At 46.0% G+C, this 20,781-nt stretch overlaps 2 protein-coding genes across 2 annotated transcripts in view; one reads left to right on the plus strand and one right to left on the minus strand.

Annotated features, from left to right (window-relative positions):
* The window catches only part of LOC123661329 (cleavage and polyadenylation specificity factor 73), a 38,663-nt gene that overhangs the window by 13,840 nt on the left and 4,042 nt on the right, over positions 1-20,781 (plus strand). Inside the window, exons 6-13 of the mRNA XM_045596292.1 lie at positions 4,390-4,479; positions 4,990-5,140; positions 10,848-11,023; positions 16,869-16,998; positions 17,647-17,822; positions 19,089-19,229; positions 19,890-19,998; positions 20,414-20,598. Of these exons, the coding sequence (XP_045452248.1) occupies positions 4,390-4,479; positions 4,990-5,140; positions 10,848-11,023; positions 16,869-16,998; positions 17,647-17,822; positions 19,089-19,229; positions 19,890-19,998; positions 20,414-20,598 (1,158 nt within the window). The remainder of the gene's footprint in view (positions 1-4,389; positions 4,480-4,989; positions 5,141-10,847; positions 11,024-16,868; positions 16,999-17,646; positions 17,823-19,088; positions 19,230-19,889; positions 19,999-20,413; positions 20,599-20,781) is intronic.
* Positions 11,932-15,532, minus strand: LOC123661331 (delta(24)-sterol reductase-like). The gene is made up of 4 exons (XM_045596294.1): positions 15,492-15,532; positions 14,705-14,921; positions 13,572-13,839; positions 11,932-13,122 (listed from the first exon to the last, which is right to left on the minus strand). Exons 2-4 carry the CDS (start codon positions 14,891-14,893, stop codon positions 11,975-11,977), a joined length of 1,605 nt encoding a protein of 534 aa, XP_045452250.1. The 5' UTR covers positions 14,894-14,921; positions 15,492-15,532; the 3' UTR covers positions 11,932-11,974.

The following is a 20,781-nucleotide window of genomic DNA, read 5'->3' on the forward strand; positions in this document are numbered from 1 at the left end:
CTTGTGTTGGCCCTCCGGGTGCTGCCACCACGACCACGTCTGGTGCGCTTCTGGGCCTACAACGCCGGCCACGTGCTGGGCGCCGCCATGTTCATGATCGAGATCGCCGGCGTCAAGGTGCGTCACTGCTTCTTGTGTTGGCCCTCCGGGTGCTGCCACCACGACCACGTCTGGTGCGCTTCTGGGCCTACAACGCCGGCCACGTGCTGGGCGCCGCCATGTTCATGATCGAGATCGCCGGCGTCAAGGTGCGTCACTGCTTCTTGTGTTGGCCCTCCGGGTGCTGCCACCACGACCACGTCTGGTGCGCTTCTGGGCCTACAACGCCGGCCACGTGCTGGGCGCCGCCATGTTCATGATCGAGATCGCCGGCGTCAAGGTGCGTCACTGCTTCTTGTGTTGGGCTCCAGGTGCTGCCACCACGACCACGTCTGGTGCGCTTCTGGGCCTACAACGCCGGCCACGTGCTGGGCGCCGCCATGTTCATGATCGAGATCGCCGGCGTCAAGGTGCGTCACTGCTTCTTGTGTTGGCCCTCCGGGTGCTGCCACCACGACCACGTCTGGTGCGCTTCTGGGCCTACAACGCCGGCCACGTGCTGGGCGCCGCCATGTTCATGATCGAGATCGCCGGCGTCAAGGTGCGTCACTGCTTCTTGTGTTGGGCTCCAGGTGCTGCCACCACGACCACGTCTGGTGCGCTTCTGGGCCTACAACGCCGGCCACGTGCTGGGCGCCGCCATGTTCATGATCGAGATCGCCGGCGTCAAGGTGCGTCACTGCTTCTTGTGTTGGCCCTCCGGGTGCTGCCACCACGACCACGTCTGGTGCGCTTCTGGGCCTACAACGCCGGCCACGTGCTGGGCGCCGCCATGTTCATGATCGAGATCGCCGGCGTCAAGGTGCGTCACTGCTTCTTGTGTTGGGCTCCAGGTGCTGCCACCACGACCACGTCTGGTGCGCTTCTGGGCCTACAACGCCGGCCACGTGCTGGGCGCCGCCATGTTCATGATCGAGATCGCCGGCGTCAAGGTGCGTCACTGCTTCTTGTGTTGGCCCTCCGGGTGCTGCCACCACGACCACGTCTGGTGCGCTTCTGGGCCTACAACGCCGGCCACGTGCTGGGCGCCGCCATGTTCATGATCGAGATCGCCGGCGTCAAGGTGCGTCACTGCTTCTTGTGTTGGGCTCCAGGTGCTGCCACCACGACCACGTCTGGTGCGCTTCTGGGCCTACAACGCCGGCCACGTGCTGGGCGCCGCCATGTTCATGATCGAGATCGCCGGCGTCAAGGTGCGTCACTGCTTCTTGTGTTGGCCCTCCGGGTGCTGCCACCACGACCACGTCTGGTGCGCTTCTGGGCCTACAACGCCGGCCACGTGCTGGGCGCCGCCATGTTCATGATCGAGATCGCCGGCGTCAAGGTGCGTCACTGCTTCTTGTGTTGGCCCTCCGGGTGCTGCCACCACGACCACGTCTGGTGCGCTTCTGGGCCTACAACGCCGGCCACGTGCTGGGCGCCGCCATGTTCATGATCGAGATCGCCGGCGTCAAGGTGCGTCACTGCTTCTTGTGTTGGCCCTCCGGGTGCTGCCACCACGACCACGTCTGGTGCGCTTCTGGGCCTACAACGCCGGCCACGTGCTGGGCGCCGCCATGTTCATGATCGAGATCGCCGGCGTCAAGGTGCGTCACTGCTTCTTGTGTTGGGCTCCAGGTGCTGCCACCACGACCACGTCTGGTGCGCTTCTGGGCCTACAACGCCGGCCACGTGCTGGGCGCCGCCATGTTCATGATCGAGATCGCCGGCGTCAAGGTGCGTCACTGCTTCTTGTGTTGGCCCTCCGGGTGCTGCCACCACGACCACGTCTGGTGCGCTTCTGGGCCTACAACGCCGGCCACGTGCTGGGCGCCGCCATGTTCATGATCGAGATCGCCGGCGTCAAGGTGCGTCACTGCTTCTTGTGTTGGGCTCCAGGTGCTGCCACCACGACCACGTCTGGTGCGCTTCTGGGCCTACAACGCCGGCCACGTGCTGGGCGCCGCCATGTTCATGATCGAGATCGCCGGCGTCAAGGTGCGTCACTGCTTCTTGTGTTGGCCCTCCGGGTGCTGCCACCACGACCACGTCTGGTGCGCTTCTGGGCCTACAACGCCGGCCACGTGCTGGGCGCCGCCATGTTCATGATCGAGATCGCCGGCGTCAAGGTGCGTCACTGCTTCTTGTGTTGGGCTCCAGGTGCTGCCACCACGACCACGTCTGGTGCGCTTCTGGGCCTACAACGCCGGCCACGTGCTGGGCGCCGCCATGTTCATGATCGAGATCGCCGGCGTCAAGGTGCGTCACTGCTTCTTGTGTTGGCCCTCCGGGTGCTGCCACCACGACCACGTCTGGTGCGCTTCTGGGCCTACAACGCCGGCCACGTGCTGGGCGCCGCCATGTTCATGATCGAGATCGCCGGCGTCAAGGTGCGTCACTGCTTCTTGTGTTGGGCTCCAGGTGCTGCCACCACGACCACGTCTGGTGCGCTTCTGGGCCTACAACGCCGGCCACGTGCTGGGCGCCGCCATGTTCATGATCGAGATCGCCGGCGTCAAGGTGCGTCACTGCTTCTTGTGTTGGCCCTCCGGGTGCTGCCACCACGACCACGTCTGGTGCGCTTCTGGGCCTACAACGCCGGCCACGTGCTGGGCGCCGCCATGTTCATGATCGAGATCGCCGGCGTCAAGGTGCGTCACTGCTTCTTGTGTTGGCCCTCCGGGTGCTGCCACCACGACCACGTCTGGTGCGCTTCTGGGCCTACAACGCCGGCCACGTGCTGGGCGCCGCCATGTTCATGATCGAGATCGCCGGCGTCAAGGTGCGTCACTGCTTCTTGTGTTGGGCTCCGGGTGCTGCCACCACGACCACGTCTGGTGCGCTTCTGGGCCTACAACGCCGGCCACGTGCTGGGCGCCGCCATGTTCATGATCGAGATCGCCGGCGTCAAGGTGCGTCACTGCTTCTTGTGTTGGGCTCCAGGTGCTGCCACCACGACCACGTCTGGTGCGCTTCTGGGCCTACAACGCCGGCCACGTGCTGGGCGCCGCCATGTTCATGATCGAGATCGCCGGCGTCAAGGTGCGTCACTGCTTCTTGTGTTGGCCCTCCGGGTGCTGCCACCACGACCACGTCTGGTGCGCTTCTGGGCCTACAACGCCGGCCACGTGCTGGGCGCCGCCATGTTCATGATCGAGATCGCCGGCGTCAAGGTGCCGCCTTGCTTCTTGTGTCGGCCCTGCAGGTGCTGCCACCACGACCACGTCTGGGCGTTCGTGCATTCCTAGTGAGTCTCCCCACCGTGCCTCGTCGGTCCCGGCTGTTATCATGTACACCTGATAGCGATCGTTACTCATAGTAGGGAATATATCTGCCAGTAACGCTTACCTTGAAATAGAAAAAAATAAAAATAAAAATTGCATGTATTTAGAATAAAAAAGGGCATGGGTTCATAAGCCCGTGGATGTATATGACTTGTAATAAAAAAAAAAAGAAAAAAAAAGAAAAAGAAAAAAAAAAAAAAAAATCTGCCAACCCCCATTGGAGCAGCGTGGTTGATTAGGCTCTGATCCTTCTCCTACATGGGGTAAGAGGCCTATGCCCAGTAGTGGGTTTACAGGCTGAAGCGAAGGTGCCTTCATATGTCGAACAGCGTCCTACTGGAAATATGACAAGATTGCTACACATTATTATGACCTATTAGTAGTAGAATCGCTTTTGACATTAAGGTGGATAAATGAAAAGATCAAACACAGCGCTATCAAGCCGGCGTTAAGGTAACTCACATACTTCACAGAAGATCACAGCTAAATAGTGCTGTTTTCGAGCAATGTTGTGTTCCTGTTGTGAGTAAGGTGACCAGAGCTCTTGGGGGGAACGGGGATTGGGTCGGCAACGCGCTTGCGATGCTTCTGGTGTTGCGACGTCTATAAGCTACGGTAATCGCTTACCATCAGGTGAGCCGTACGCTTCTTTGTCGACCTCGTTATATAAAGAAAAAAAAAAACACTCCAATCGCATCCACTGACCTCACTCACTCACTTCCCACCTTGATTCACCTCCCTGACCTTTATTATCTCCACCTTTAAAATAGAACTTTTATTGACTGTTCATATTTTTTTAAAACATTTTTGTCTATTTTTAGTAAATCTTTCTCTATCTCAATCTCAATATCTACTAAACCAATTTTGATAAAATTTTATTACAAGATTACAAATCTTAACTTAATCTTGTATGATATCAAAATAATCCTATCATTACTTTTCCTATAATAAGACGAGACCTTTCAGGCCTTTCTTTCCTTCCGGTAAGTTCAGTTCAGTTCCTCTCAAAGTATAAATTATTCTTCAGGTTTTGTATACCGGTGACTTCTCTCGACAAGAAGACAGACATTTGATGGCAGCAGAAATCCCTACAGTGCATCCCGATGTACTTATTACTGTAAGTTTTGTTTTAAATAATTTATTTCACGATCCTACTTAAATATAATAATAATTTTGTGTGCATATCGGGTAGGTCTGGGAATCGGCCAACATAATTTATACATTTTTCATACCCTTAAGTTATGACTCGTTAGCTCAGTGGTTAGAGCACCGATAATCCAATTGCATACCCTTAAGTTATAAGGATTAAGGGGGTTAAATAACATACATATATGACAAAACAACGTTTATTATTAACGTGTTATTATGCTACGGTTTGGCCGTGTGATTTCTGGTCGCCTGGCAATTCTAATCCAAAGTATGAACCGGCATAATCATTATACAAAAGATGACTTCGGGAAAGTCTTAACTTATTCGGTCATCCTATGACATTATGGCATATGTATTTTGCTACGGTTTGTCCTCGTAATATGTATCAGCCTGAACGTGGTATAAAACTCGAAGAAAGTCCGCGTTACTTTGGTCGTTTGGCAACACGTATCCATGTTAATGTGACGGTGACGGTCAGGAGTCGACGTACGGCACTCACATCCACGAGAAGCGCGAGGAGCGCGAGTCGCGCTTCACCGGGCTGGTGTCGGACATCGTGCAGCGCGGCGGCCGCTGCCTCATCCCCGTGTTCGCGCTGGGCCGCGCGCAGGAGCTGCTGCTCATACTGGGTGAGCTGCACGCACACGCACGCACACGCACAAAAACACATGCACACATACGCACAAACACGTACACACATGCACAACACAACGCACACGTACGCACACTCACACGCACCAAGCAAACACATACACGGACACACACACACACACACACACGCCTGCACGCACGCTCGTATGTACGCTCTCACGCACGCAAACACGCACGCACGCATGGACGAACGGACGCGCGGACGGACGAACGGACGGATGCACGCACTCACACACACTCACACACGCGCACACGCACTCACGCGCACACACACACACACACACACACACACACACACACACACACATACGCACACAGAGAGAGAGAGACACCCGGGGCTGAGGTGATACTGCTACCGGGCGCGTCTCCATCAGCGGATAGGAGAATGCTCGCCGCTCACATGAGCGGAGGGTAGGAGTGAAATAAAATAGCTCCCGCGGACAAAACACCCCAAGTTAAGACGTTAAGATACCGTGTCGAGGACTGCATGGCGTCAGGGACGTGACGTCGCAAACGGTTCCCCTGGGGCACCGGGTCCAACCCCAGGCGTATTTAGTGGCCTTACTCCAGCAACCGGGGCTCTGCTGTGAGTGGACGGAAATTTCCCTAGGTACTCGTGGGAACAAAATGATAAGTCTTAATATTAATAAAAACCAATTTGATCAAAGAAGTAACTGTGGCCAGGAGGCCCAACAAGCAAATGCAGAAGCAAGTGCGGACATGAAAAGGACGCAAGCGTGGGACCATCTTGAGAAGCTAATTGGAGAGCTCAGAGAGTTTGTCCAACCTAAAATAAACGTCCATAAGGAGATAAAAACCAAGGTGGCCAGTATTGGCAGTGCCTTCAAAAGACTAAAAATGTTGGAAGATACCCGACTTGAAGACCAGTCTCAAACTAAATTGACGCCAATAGACTCATGTATATCGCCAACACCTCGTGTGCGGAACATCACCGAGACAACCACAACGATAGACAACGAATTCGAAACTGATGTTGAGTCGATCACTGGAGAAAAACGTGATATTCGCAAAGCTAAACGGAAAGAGCGAACATCACCAGAATCGGGGAGCAAGAACGCGAAGAAAATGAAGGGAACAGGACCTACCCTACTCGCTGAAAATAAAACAAAAACACCCGACACGAAGATATCAGAGTGGCAAACAGTCAAATCCAAAAAAGAGAAGAAGCCATCTCAAAGAAAGAAGCCAAAACAATCAGTGGAGAGGCCCAATGCACTGATTGTTCGGCCAAAAGAAAAAGAGAAATATGCGGATATACTCAGTCGGATCAAGAAAGATGTTCCCGATGAGCAAGTCCGCTCAACGGTAGAAAATCCGCAGAACAGCGACTGGTGATCTGTTGGTCATCCTTACCAAAGAGAGCACAGACAAAGGTCACGGGCTGCAAAAAACCATTGCTAAGCTCCTTGGGAACGAAGCTGAAGTTATAAGTAAGGGACCGCAAAAGGAAATCGAAATACGAGACCTTGACGACACGACGACTAAACAAGATGTCCTCGAAGCCCTACAGAAAGTGGCTGGAGAAGATGACGAACTGACTCTGGATGTCATCAGATCACTGCGCAAGGCCTATGGCGGTACACAGACGGCATCAGTGACACTTGCAGCGTCAATAGCGAGGAAGGTCTTGGGGGAGCACGGCAAAATCAGAATTGGCTGGGTCAACTGCCGAATAAGAATTGTGGAGAGACCAACCAAGTGTTTTAGGTGCTGGCACTATGGACATCTTGCCGCTAAGTGTAAGAGCAACATGGACAGATCCAATCACTGCACCGGTTGCGGAGAAGAGGGACACAAAATTGTCACCTGTAAAAAAGATGCCCGATGTACCTTGTGTCTCGAAAAGGGCAACACAAAAAATTGTGCCCACATTGCTGGTAGCAGCAGATGCCCAGTCTTTCAAGAGGCACTCCAGAAGGTGAGAAAAAAGAAACACTTATGAAGGTACTGCAACTAAACCTCAATCATTGTGAGGCTGCACACGATTTGCTCATGCAGACGGTGCGAGAACTAAATCCAGACCTTGTTCTGATTTCGGAGCCGTATAGACACCTCTTAACTCAACCATGGGAAACAGACATTACCACTAAAGCTGTGATTTGGGCCTGTGGTGGATACGCTTTTCAGAGTCCTGCTAATGGCAGTGAGGCTGGTTTTGTCGTCGCGAAACTTGAGGGAATCTACTTCTACAGCTGCTATGCCCCGCCCAGCCTTTCACTCGACGAGTTCAAGAACTTTGTGCAACGGCTGACCGAAAATGCGAACCAATATTCCCCGATTGCAATCGCAGGGGACTTTAACTCCTGGGCAGTCGATTGGGGTAGTAAGGAGACAAACGCACGAGGAAAGGTACTACTGGAGGCAATGTCCAGCCTGGACGTAGTGTTACTAAACAACGGAGATAAACCTACGTTTGTCCGAGGAGAAGCGAATTCCATCGTTGACCTAACCTTCGTCTCCAGCAGTTTGGTTAAGGGAAACTGCTCTTGGGAGGTGATGGATACTTACACGGCCAGTGATCACTACGCACTATTGTGGGAAGTATCATCCGAGCAAAGCGCTGGAAGAGTACACAGGAAAACTAGGACAATTGGTTGGAAAATAAGTGCCTTCGACCTTGAAGTCTTCATGGTGGCTCTTAATAGAGAACCAATCAGTGATGGAAATGCTGAAAATATGGCAAAATATCTGATGAAAAGAATTACAGAAGCCTGCGACGCCTCCATGCCTAGGAAATGTGCTATAACCAGGCCTTCTTCGATGCATTGGTGGAACGAGGACATCGATAATCTCCGTAAAAAGTGTCTTAAGGTGAGAAGAGCAGCACAACGCTGTAGAAAAAGACCAAACTATGAGGAACTGGTGGCAGTATATAAAAAAACGCGCCAAAGATTGAACAAAGCCATCAAAGACAGCAAAAGACGATGTTGGAACGAGCTGATACTTGAGGTAGAAGACGACCCATGGGGCAGGCCGTATAAGGTGGTCATGACTCGTCTGAAGAGCCAGCCAATGCCATCGCCCACCTGTCCCAAACTCCTAGGCAAGATCGTTGCCACGCTGTTTCCCCACCAAATGCAACTACATCGTCAGATAGAGCAATATGAAACAGAAGAATTTCCACCCATTACAGAAAATGAGCTGTTCGAAGCGTGGTCTAGAGTAGGGAATACGAAAGCTCCGGGTCTAGATGGAATTCCAAATATTGCACTAAAAGCTGCCATCAAAGCAGTGCCTGGAATATTTCTTAGCGTCTATAACAATTGCCTTACAGAAGGTACATTCCCAACTATGTGGAAACAACAGAGGCTAGTTCTCCTCCCCAAAGGAAAGAAACCTCCGGAAGAACCAACATCCTATCGTCCGCTCTGCATGTTGGATACTGCTGGCAAAATACTCGAACGCATAATACACAGGAGGATCGCAGCAGCAGTCGAACCGCTACTTGCCAGCAACCAATACGGCTTTCGGAAAGGACGCTCTACCTTGGACGCAATTAGCGTCGTCGTCAATACAGCTAAGGACGCAATCGCTGGAACCAGATGGAAGGGAGGTACCAAGAAGTACTGCCTGGTAGCAACGTTAGACGTAAAAAATGCCTTCAATTCCGTCAAGTGGGATTGCATTATGAAAGCTCTTTACGAAATGAAGGTACCAGGATACTTGCGAAGGATGGTTGCAAGCTACTTTTCTGACAGGATCCTAAAATATGATACAAAGACTGGTCCGAAAACATACAAAGTCACTGGAGGAGTGCCCCAGGGCTCAGTATTAGGTCCACTTTTGTGGAATATCATGTATGACGGGTTATTAAAACTACAACTTCAAAAGAAGCCAAACTCGTGGCATATGCAGATGATGTGGCCGTAGTGGTCGTTGCAAAGCATCTCGAAGAAATTACCTTCGCTTTTGACGCTACCATCGAAAAAATTAGCCACTGGATGAACACAGTTGGACTGCAGTTAGCGGAGCACAAGACTGAGGCAGTACTCATCACTAGCAGGAAGCGGCTAGAAACCATCACACTGCAAGTCGGAGCTCATGAAATCACATCCCAGCCGTCTCTTTGGTATTTGGGCGTTATGATTGATGCCCGACTCAACTTCAAGCAGCAGGCGCAGCACGTGGGTGCCAGAGCGTCAGTGGTCAGAGCGACATTATCAAGGCTAATGCCCAACATAGGAGGCCCGAAGCAGAGAAGGAGGGCGTTACTGACGTCTGTAGTAACATCTGTACTCACCTATGGAATCCCCATCTGGGCCGATGCGCTTAAAATACAGGAAGCACGAAGAAAAATTGCACCAGTATATCGGCTGAGCGCTTTAAGAATTGCCAGTGCTTTTCGCACAGTGTCTGACGATGCTGTGAACGTTATTGCTGGGATGCTGCCAATTGAAGTACTAGCCGAAGAACTGAAAGCCCTATACCACCGTAAAATAACGACCACACTGAGCCCTGGAGAACTTGGCAAGGAGGAACGACTAAATAGCATACGACGATGGCAATTGAAGTGGGATACCAGTACAAAAGGCAGATGGACCTACCGTCTTATTCCAAAGGTTGATGTCTGGTTAAACCGTAATCATGGTGAGGTCAATTACTACCTGACACAAATGATCTCAGGACATGGGTGCTATCGGGAATACCTCTATAAATATAAGCGGGATATGTCTCCGATATGCCCATCCTGCCCAGGAGTCAGTGAAGATGCGGAGCACGTGTTCTTTGCATGTCCTCGTTTCGACCTGTTACGTAGTACCTGGTCAGAGGTCCTTACGAAGAAAATTCAGCCAGAGTCTCTGATAGAAGCTATGCTATCGTCGGAGGCAGCATGGCAGGCGACAAGCTCTTTTGCGACGGAAGTTCTTCAGGAGCTCCGTCGGTTGGAAAGAAAGCGGTCGGAAAACAAAACCCGTGACATCAGCATGACGGAAGAGCAGTAGCTGGAGCCTCCCTCCACGAAGTAATGCCTAGCGGCGGTTCCGTGGGGGAAGAGGAAGTTGACGCCAGAGGTTTCTTCCATACCTCTGGGGAAGGAAAAAAAAAAAAAAAAAAAAAAAAGAGAGAGAGAGACACACGCACACAGACACACACACACACACACAGGCACTCACATACAGACTCTAACTGAGGTAGGGCACAGCAGGGATTTCCTGCTCAAAATATGGAGCAGCCCGACTGGGGTAGTACCTCGACCTTACAGAAGATCACAGCTAAATAATACTGTTTTCAAGCAGTATTGTGTTCCTGTTGGTGAGTAAGGTGACCAGAGCTCCTGGGGGATTGGGGATTGGGTCGGCAACGCGCTTGCGATGCTTCTGGTGTTGCAGGCGTCTATAAGCTACGGTAATCGCTTACCATCAGGTGAGCCGTACGCTTGTTTGCCGACCTAGTGACATAAAAAAAAAAGACACAAACACACGCACAGACACACAGACACTCACACACACTCATCTCTATACACCGATATACACAGATATATTTGCTCTCGTACGTTTCTACGTATGTAGTTCTTTTCCTTCTCTCTCACATTAATGCAAGCAGCTCGTTCAGACTCTTATTTCATTTGATTCGTATTATCTTATCATTTTATAATCATTCGAAGCATATATCAATATTTAAAAGTCGCATCACAATCGTTTTTGACTCGTTTCTTTTTTTCAGACGAGTACTGGTCTCTCCACCCCGAACTGCAAGACATTCCTATCTACTATGCGTCATCTCTCGCTAAGAAGTGTATGGCGGTATACCAGACTTACGTGAACGCTATGAATGATCGCATCCGGCGGCAAATAGCCGTCAACAACCCGTTCGTGTTCCGGCATATATCCAACTTGAAGGTAAGTAGTAAATCTATAAATACAATCACACACGGACTCACTCATGTGTAAACACGTACACGCGTACACAAACCACATGAGATGCGTAAGACCTTATGTTTATAGTGTACGAACATAAGCACGCGCATGTACATAATATACATTATGCACATTGTACATACTTAAATATGCGAGACGGTTAGGAGGTTATTAGTATTAAATAAACGAACACACGCGCACATACGGCGCGTAGTAGCTAGTGTGGGTACTGGGTTAACACACACACACACACGCACACGCATGCAGAAGTACGAGTAAGTATATTCTCGATAAGTGAATTGGAGTGACTGTATTCTAAATGGTCTATTAGTATGCTGGAACTCTAGTAGCGCCTCTTTTTGAAACTCAATTTAGATTTTTGCAGTAGTGTCTAAATGTGAAGGACAATATAAGTTACTCTTGAAAGGCTCGTACTATTTCCGGTATAAGGCCAGTTTCATACAGGATTTCTTTATTAGAATTGATTGCATTTATTATAATGTTTCGCAGTTTTCCTGAATAAATATATAATTCAAGTCAAACGTCAATCATACGAACAAAATTCTAGCTCTGTTATGTTAATAGTCTAGCGGGTACCCCCAACATTGTCTGCGTTACATAATGTGTCTGCAAAAAGACCTACGATTTCATTACGTTGTTTATAGAATAATAATTCCACTTCTGACGGCGTATTAATACTAATCTTAAATCAGATTTCAAATTTGCGTAACGCAGGAATTTATTTCTCACATATAGAAAGACAGACAAAAATGATGAAAAATCTTGTTTGATCACATCTTACCGACACATACAGACATAGAAGTAGTAGATGTGAACACTAGCTATTCTAATATGCGAGTTATTTTAAATGTAATAAAAAACAAAAACAATAAAATGTAAATTTTTATTTAAAATAAATAATACTTTAAAATGTTAGCTCTTTATAGCGTTCTCTTCGCCGACCGAAAATACGTCGATTTCGGGCTTAACCTTATCATAAAGGTGTGGGAACGCGCCTTCCGCATTATACTTCTTCCTGACGAACTCGTAAAGCGTTAAATCGAACATATCTTCAAATTCATTTCTCGTCATAAATATGTCCGCGTACAAAAACGAGTAACCTCCAACATCGCGAGTAAACTTTTCCATATCCCGCATTGCATTCACAGGGTTATAGGGTTTCTTGTCCTTAACTTTTCCCGGGACGCCGTAAACGCCCAAATCGTTGTACATTGCGTAATTTGTCTTCGGTACCAAGTATTTGTTCTGGGGCCGCCCTAACTGACCGGACAATGAACCGTGATCGATGATTTTACACGGATATACCAGTAATGGAAACTTCTCGAACAGTTTGCTAGCGATGGCGATTTGCTTTTCCAATTCCTGTATCGGTAGTACGATGTCTTGGAACACTTGCTTCGTGAAAGTGTAAGCTCGAACGCCTGGCGTTGTGGTGAATTTTAAGAAAGCGGGCTTAGGAGGTAATAACCACCCGAAAAAGAATCGGAACAGTGGATTATTTCCGAAAGATATCATATCTTCAACGACCCAAAAAATAGGTCTGTTATGGCGTAGCAGATAGTCCCTCAATGGGATAAGTTCAACGCCTTCGCCCTTTTCGAGGAAAGATTCGACATGTTTGTAAAACCATGGCTTATACCATCTCGAACAATGGTTTACTGTGATATTTCTATCGTAATCAGAATAATCTCCTGTCATGATAACTGCCTTGTCTTTGCTGAATATGGTACCCTCTATATAGTCGGGGTGGTAGCTCGGAGTAGCCTCATTGGCTCCCGACAGATCTCGTAACATGTCACAATATTTCTTTTGGTCCTCGACTGGGATGTAATTTATTTTGATGTAAGGTTTAATTTTGACAATTTTCAAAGTCAAAGCGACGAGGAAGCCCAAACTACCGTGCGACCAGGGCAGGGCTCTATAGAGGTCTGAGTGTTCGTTTTCCGCTGTTGCGGTTACTAAGGACCCGTCGCCTAGAACTACCTCGTAGCTTGTTATCGTTTCGTGGTAGAGACCTGCTTTGTGAGAGTGGGTTGACATGCCCGTTCCGAAAGCGAGACCTGTAATAAACAATTTAGTAATTTAACTTTTGATACTTGATAACTTTTGATATTTTATTGGGTGTTCCCTGCTGGGTGGTACTATACGAGTATATCTTTTATCATATTTACTGAATTATTATATTCTTATTAGACCTCAAAAATTGTTGCGTGTAAAAAAAAATCGCTTAATATTCTGAAATACTGACTTATGACAAAACAAAAAAAAAATCACTTGCCTAGAGAACATCTTTGGTTTTTTCGTCGGTGGAAAAAGCTTTAGCGTGATTAAATATATATTACATTGAAGAAATATATTTCTAATTTTATTCTATTCGCTTCAGCCTGTAATATCCCGCAACTGGGCATAGGCCTCTTTCCCCGTGTAGGAGAAGGATCAGAGCTTAATCCACCTCCTGCTCCAATGCGGGTTTATTCTATTCGAATTGTAAAAAATCTAACAAACGTACCTCCCAAAGTGGCATCAGTTAGTTCAATAGTAACAGCCAGCGAGTACCCTCTTGGTATCAAGTACTCGGTGATGTCTCCTATCGTCACCATGGGTTCAACTCTGACCGTCATCGCTTTCTCATCAAGTTCTAAAATATCATAGAGCGGTATGGCAACTTTATGGTGTAAGTGCTTTTGGAAGAAAGTGGTAGAAAGCGACAGCCAGTTGGGTCGAGATGTGCATAAGAGTCGGCGATTTTTTGTTGGAATTTTGTTCCATTTTTGGACCTGTAATGGGAAACTGAATTTTTAATAATGTCACAATTAACCACTGTAAGAGGTCGAATGTTTTAAAGCAGTAGTAATTTATCATCGTTTCTAGTTTTAGGCTGTGTGGTTACGGCAGCAAAGAATTTAGCCACCCCCTCTCTTCCCGTGGGTGTCGTAAGAGGCGATTAAGGGATAACAGTTCCACTACCACCTTGGAACTTAAAAAGCCGACCGATGGCGGGATAACCATCCAACTGCTAGCTTTGAAATACACAGGCCGAAGACGGGCAGCAGCGTCTTCGGTGCGACAAAGCCAGCTCTGCGGTCACCAACCAGGCGGGTTGCATTGCCCAGCGTGGTGATATGGGCAACACACATGAGTTCACGCCATTTTTGGCGCGAACTTGTCCAGCAGTGGACTGCGATAGGCTGATGTGTGTGTGTGTTCTAGTTTTTGTTAGACTTAGTTATGGGCAGAGTTTAGTTTAGACGTTTCGTAAGATTCAATATAACTTTTGATAGGAATTTTACTAACGTTTACTAATTATTTATGAAATTATTACAAACAAGCGAGGGAAAGAAATTTATTATACAGTTGAAGAGACGGATGCTATAAATATTTCGGTGATATTGAGATTTTTTGGAACCCTATTACATGTTATGGTACTAGGACATATTTAGCGACAGATTGGCGCAATGGTCATTATAACTGGCTTATAGGGTCAGCATCGTTTCATCAACGATGAATTAATGAAATATGTTTATATGAGCCCTACAGGTGTTTGTGTAATCTTAGCGTTTGCGTATAGTTTTGTGTATGAATGAAGACGCAAAGGATCTGATTTACACTCCACTGAAGACAGTTAAATGTGGATCTACTTACTGCTGATTGAATCTTCCTCACGGCGCTGTCATGTCTCTCCGGATCGCTGTTAAGTTTCCGCACGTACGCTCTGAGACGTAGAAACAAGGCGAACAAAAAGCTGGCGGGCAGACAGAACGCACACACTACAAACTCGCGATGATCTTCCAACCATTGTATTAGACGATTCTTTAGTTTCGTCGGAATCATTTTCGACCGATCCAAAACTTAGTTTAATCTGTAAATAATATTCTTATTATTAAAACATTAATTTAAATTTTAGTTTATAAGTACTTCAAGTGTTATAGATAAAGCAAAGAATATAATTTTCTGGTATTCATTTACTGCTCATAGTATATCCAGAGTAATAATTACGGCAACGGCAAATAGATCAATTTAACTTGTTTAAATATAAATAGTATTAAACTTTTTGACGTTATTTAACTGAGGTAGGGCGTAGCAGGAAATGTTTGCTCAAAATCTGGAGCAGCCCGAGTGAGTAAGTACCTCGACCTTCCAGAACAAAACAGCTAAATAATACAGCTATATAATACACTACAGTGTTGGGTTCCTGTTGTAAGGTAACTAGAGCTCCTGGGGTGATTGGGGTAGGATCAGCAACGCGCTTGCGATGCTTCTGGTGTCGCAGGCGTCTATAAGCTACGGTAATCGCTTACCATCAGGTGAGCCGTAAGCTTGTTTGCCGATCTAGTTAAATATAAAAAAAATCAAAACAAAGCCAATTTTATCACAAATAATAAACAATAACAAAACAAAAGCATAAAACTTCCAACTTTTAGTTACTAACCTAAAAACAGCAGCTCACCTTGCCCTTGCATTGGAACGAAATGAAATAAAATCGTTTGTGATAAACAATTAATTGAGATAGCGACAAGATAGGGCACAGCTGCGCGAAAATCGTAGCACTTGTTATCTACTAATTGTCTATTAAATGTCGGTAAATATTTATAAGTTTATTATCTAATTCGTTTTATAAAGTTTATAGCCGGATTTCGTAATATCGATCTGGGATAGCTTTATCTGACATTGAGAAATATATATCATAGTATATTTATTTACCTTTTGAGGTGTATTGCCTGCCTAAAAAACAAAAAAATAAAGTAAGTGTTGGTTAAATTCTTACATTATATTAAATCATATGCAATGACTGATTTTTGTATTATCTGTAGTTTTTAGTCACTGTTAAAAACTTTAAATTTTGAATAGAAATTAAAAGCGAAATTATGTGTTTTCATTAAAATTATTTACTATCATTTTTGTCATATTTTGTAGTTAAAAATTCTTAAAAAAATTGCGTTTAAATATGTACGTAAAATGAAACGTTGCTGGTCTTAAACCAACCTAGTGTTAAGAAATCATCGATAGTTTTTTTATGGAAACTATGTTCGTTATCTTAATCGATAGTCAGCAAGAATATATTAATATTAATACTTATTCTACGTCTGTTTTTAGTTTGTAATGTTTAATGTGATGAGTCATGTATTTCTTATTTTATGTTCCTATCCGAAAAATCTTGTTTTTTAAGTAATTTTAATATCGGCTTTCAAGAGCAAGCAATTATCTTTAAAATTGAGATATAATTTTTGCGAAGTAATTGTGAGTTTTTTTTATCTAAAAAGGGAGGCAAGCAAGGGTTAAAAACGTTAGCGTATTAATATATATGATTACACTACCTATAGTTTATTTTCATCAATCTATATTTAAAAAAATCGTAGTAAAATGTTTTTTAGGTTTTATCAGAGATTTATAGACTATGACTTAAGAACAAAAGTAAAGCGTGACAATGTTTTTATCTTTTAAGGATTGACTTAACAACATCATACACTCAAATAGAGTACCTTTTTTTCTACATAATTAAGTAAATCAATTAAACATTATTTTACTGAAACAAGTTTTTTATTTTATTTTATACCTAGTTAATGTGGGTGGGAGATGGGGTAGAGGGAGTCTCTTAGTACCGCGGCTTGGGACGACGCCGACGTCGAAGTTGGGTGTGTGCTAGTGCGTGCGTGAGAGCAGGCGTACGCGTGTATGTGTTTGTCTGTTTGTATGATTCTTATTTCCTACATAATAGGTGCTAACTTGTGTGATAGATATAAACATAATGCTTTGTCTGTAAAATAACTATGTAAAAAATGTCTAAATTGCAATATTGTTTAACCAGGGTATAGATCACTTTGAAGACATAGGTCCATGTGTGATCATGGCGTCGCCGGGTATGATGCAATCTGGTCTATCCAGGGAGCTCTTCGAGTCCTGGTGTACCGACCCCAAGAATGGAGTTATTATAGCTGGTACGTTATCTTATTGTCTATTTATCGATATAAAATATAGCGTGAAATAACAAATATTTGAAACAATGCGTTCCCATTTTTTTTTTTTTATATTCCAAATTGTGAGGATTGCCATGATCTTGAATTGAAATTTGAAATAAATATCTTTTGAGTGTTTTTTTTTTTACAAATTTAAAGCACACCTTAATATTTCATTAAAAATGGTTGCATTATTTACATGTTGTTAGTCGTTTTCATCAGTAATACTTTTTGACATTTTTTAAAAATTGATTAAGACCTCTATGCCGCTTTATTCTTATTCATGTCCTTTTTCTAAGGGTTGTCTGGAAGAGATCGTTCTTCAGCAATAAGACCGTCTTTTGTACATTTCTTTTTTTTTGTTATTATTATTATTATTTCTTGTTAGTTTCTTTTTCTTTTCTGTTACATTTATTGTTTCTGGTTGTACAATAAAGTATATTTGTACTTGTATTATTTTTTTTTAACTTTTGTTAGCTCCTAGAAAAATACAATAAATCTTGGAGTCCGAATACTAAAAACGAGAACTTAAAATGGTGAATAATAAGGTTAACCATGTAACAATACTATCGACTACACATCGTGAGGTTAACGGTATATAAGGTGAAAAGTATATTTTTTTACCAACAGGTTATTGTGTGGAGGGAACGTTAGCTAAGACAATCTTGTCGGAGCCCGAAGAGATCACGTCGATGTCGGGTCAGAAGCTTCCGCTCAAGATGTCCGTGGACTACATCTCGTTCTCAGCTCACACGGACTATCAACAGACTTCTGAGTTCATTAACATCCTGAAACCACCCCATGTCGTGAGTGATTTCTAAATGTTGTACTGCTATTATGACTCGGAATTTTTCCAATGGTTTAGTCCATAGAGAAAACATAAAACGACACTTTGGCGCAGCGGTCACAACACCCGTCTGGCTGTTGCGCTGGCGGTCGCGGGTTCGATCCCCGCTCATTAAAGACATTTGTATTGGCCAGACGTTTCCGGACCCCCGCCACAAGAGAAAATCCTACTGGGAGCCGTTGAGTATGAAGTGTGAAGCGTTTATAATATGACATGTCATAGTATACCATTTGACAGATTTGGGTTCCCACCCAAATCCACGGTGAAGTGACCATTTACATACATCAAAAAGTAATACATTTTCTCCACTTCTCAATCCAAGTCAGTCTCAAACCTCGTGCCCCAAACCATCCTTTCATCGTTCATTTATAGGTTTATGCAGAACTACCATTTCAGAGTAGCTCGTATATTTAGTAGTATAAAGTTTAAAAAAGGGTTAAGAATTTTTCACGTAGAACGTGATCTATTACACTTACAGGACTCCCCATTTGACGAACTGCAGTTAGCAGTGGAAAGCCTTAAATAGGCTGTTCGATTGTTCTCAATTTTTTCTTCATTTAATTTTAGCACAGTTTTTAATGCATTGGCTTTTTATGCTCAAGAATCGTATGTATGAAAGGTCACATCAGCAATTGATGTAGAGCGATATCTAGCGAAGGCATATTGTTCATTACGAAAAAAAACTATTAATATTAAAATGAGATAAGTAGAGGATAAAGTGTGACATCAAGCAAGAGCTCTAGTCTTCACTATAAGTGGAGTCAAAGGCAAGTTTCAGTCGCCTGCTAAATTTTTGATCTGACTTGAGATCTCAGGATCCTCTATTATGTGATGTTTTTAGCAACTTTCTACCCCGTATGTGATATGCGGTGAGGTTATAGAATACTCCTCACCCATATTATTCTTAAATACAGGAATAATCTGAATAAATTTTAGTAAAGTAATACAAATTTGCAGGGTTTTGTAATAGGTTGGTTTGAATATGGTCGAATCGTGTAATTACCGAAATCATACGTGATATCATTTTAAAATCTCCCTAACTCTTTCTAACATTTCGTCACTTTATCCAAACCCCGTCGCTCCTTTCGAACCTCACATGATTAATGGACGATCCCAAAGAGTTCTGGTCTGCACTTCGATAGAGGTCATATATGGTTTTAGTCGTATACGAAGTATTTGATAGACTATCGGATTTGAGATCTCAAGTAATGCGTTCCGCGTCCAGGTGCTGGTGCACGGCGAACAGAACGAGATGTCGCGGCTGAAGGCGGCGCTGCAGCGCGAGCACCGCGGCCGCCTGCAGCTGCACACGCCGCGCAACACGCAGCTGCTGTCGCTCATCTTCCGCGGCGACCGCACCGCCAAGGTACTGAGTGCAGGTGCGGGTGGGGTGCAGGTGCAGGTGCGAGGCGAACAGAACGAGCACCGCGCACCACGCAGCTGCTGTCGCTCACCTTCCGCGGCGACCGCACCGCCAAGGTACTGACTGCAGGTGCGGGTGCGGGAGCAGGTGCAGGTGCGAGGCGAACAGAACGAGCACCGCGCACCACGCAGCTGCTGTCGCTCACCTTCCGCGGCGACCGCACCGCCAAGGTACTGAGTGCAGGTGCGGGTGCGGGAGCAGGTGCAGGTGCGAGGCGAACAGAACGAGCACCGCGCAAAGACCGCAAGAATTTGTTTACGTTATATTTGTGGAAATTCAATAACGTAATATATAATGATATAAATAATATAATAAATAGTATAATGAGGTTTGTTATTTCACAATCGTATCTTTAGTGCTACAAGACAAATATATATATATATATATATATATATATATATATATATATATATATATATATATATCTATATCTATATCAAAATGATGAAAAAAAAAAGTATTTCGACCTGTACACTGTTTTGTACTAAGTACTAATAGTACTAATAAGGTGGATTAGTACATTTTTCGATTTGTACGAATAGAATGCGCACCTGACCACGTCCGATTAAGCCCAAGACTAATAGAAATATATTTAATTTGTAGGTGATGGGATCGCTGGCTATGGAGCCGCCGGTGCCGGGACGACCGCTGCAGGGTATTTTGGTGAAGAGGAACTTCAATTACCACATCTTGGCTCCTTCAGATCTCAATAGTAAGTTGAAACAGAAATAAAACCAATATGCGTAGACGAAGATGTGTAATTCTGTTAAATTTCGGTACTAATGTACAAGTTATTGGTGGGGGTTCGTAATATATAACTAAACGCTTCACGATCTACGGTCCTCAGTAGGATTTTTCTAGTGCTGGGGGTTCAGAAATACACAATACATAAACACAAATGCCCAGATCATTCTGTGGTCTGTATGGCCAATCTAGTGCTCAACGCGTCGCTAATAACTTAGGAATGATGCAGAAATGTCCTGCTCAAAATCTGGAGCAGTTCGACTGAGAAGTTACTCGACCTTACGGAATAATACCTTTTAAGCAGTGTTCTATTCCTGTGGTGAGTGAGGTGGGCAGAGAGGTGGGGAGGGGATCGAGCTCACGGATGCCCCGCGCTGTTTCAGAGTACACGGAGCTGTCGCAGTCGGGCGTGCAGCAGCGCGTGTGCGCGCACTTCCCGGGCGGCGCGGCGCAGCTGCGGCACGCCGTGCTGCGCGTGGCGGCGCCCGTGGCCTTCCTCAGCGAGGCGCGCTGGCGCCTGTACGGCTGCCTCGACCTGGCGCTCGACCTGCCGCTCGTCACGCTCGAGGTGAGCCCGCGTGTGCGCGCACTTCCCCGGCGGCACGCCATGCTGCGCGTGGCGGCGCCCGTGGCCTTCCTCACCTTCCGCGGCGACCGCACCGCCAAGGTACTGAGTGCAGGTGCGGGTGCGGGAGCAGGTGCAGGTGCGAGGCGAACAGAACGAGCACCGCGCAACACGCAGCTGCTGTCG

This window comes from Melitaea cinxia, chromosome 17 (genome assembly GCF_905220565.1).
Source record: "Melitaea cinxia chromosome 17, ilMelCinx1.1, whole genome shotgun sequence".
Classification (NCBI taxonomy): domain Eukaryota; kingdom Metazoa; phylum Arthropoda; class Insecta; order Lepidoptera; family Nymphalidae; genus Melitaea; species Melitaea cinxia.

Excerpts from the sequence above, each read along its gene's own strand:
- LOC123661331 (XM_045596294.1), bottom strand. The coding sequence starts at position 14,893 with ATGATTCCGACGAAACTAAAGAATCGTCTAATACAATGGTTGGAAGAT. Across the intron at positions 13,840-14,704 it reads TGAGGAAGATTCAATCAGCA|GTCCAAAAATGGAACAAAAT; the intron begins GTAAGTAGATCC and ends TTCCCATTACAG. Across the intron at positions 13,123-13,571 it reads AACTGATGCCACTTTGGGAG|GTCTCGCTTTCGGAACGGGC; the intron begins GTACGTTTGTTA and ends TGTTTATTACAG.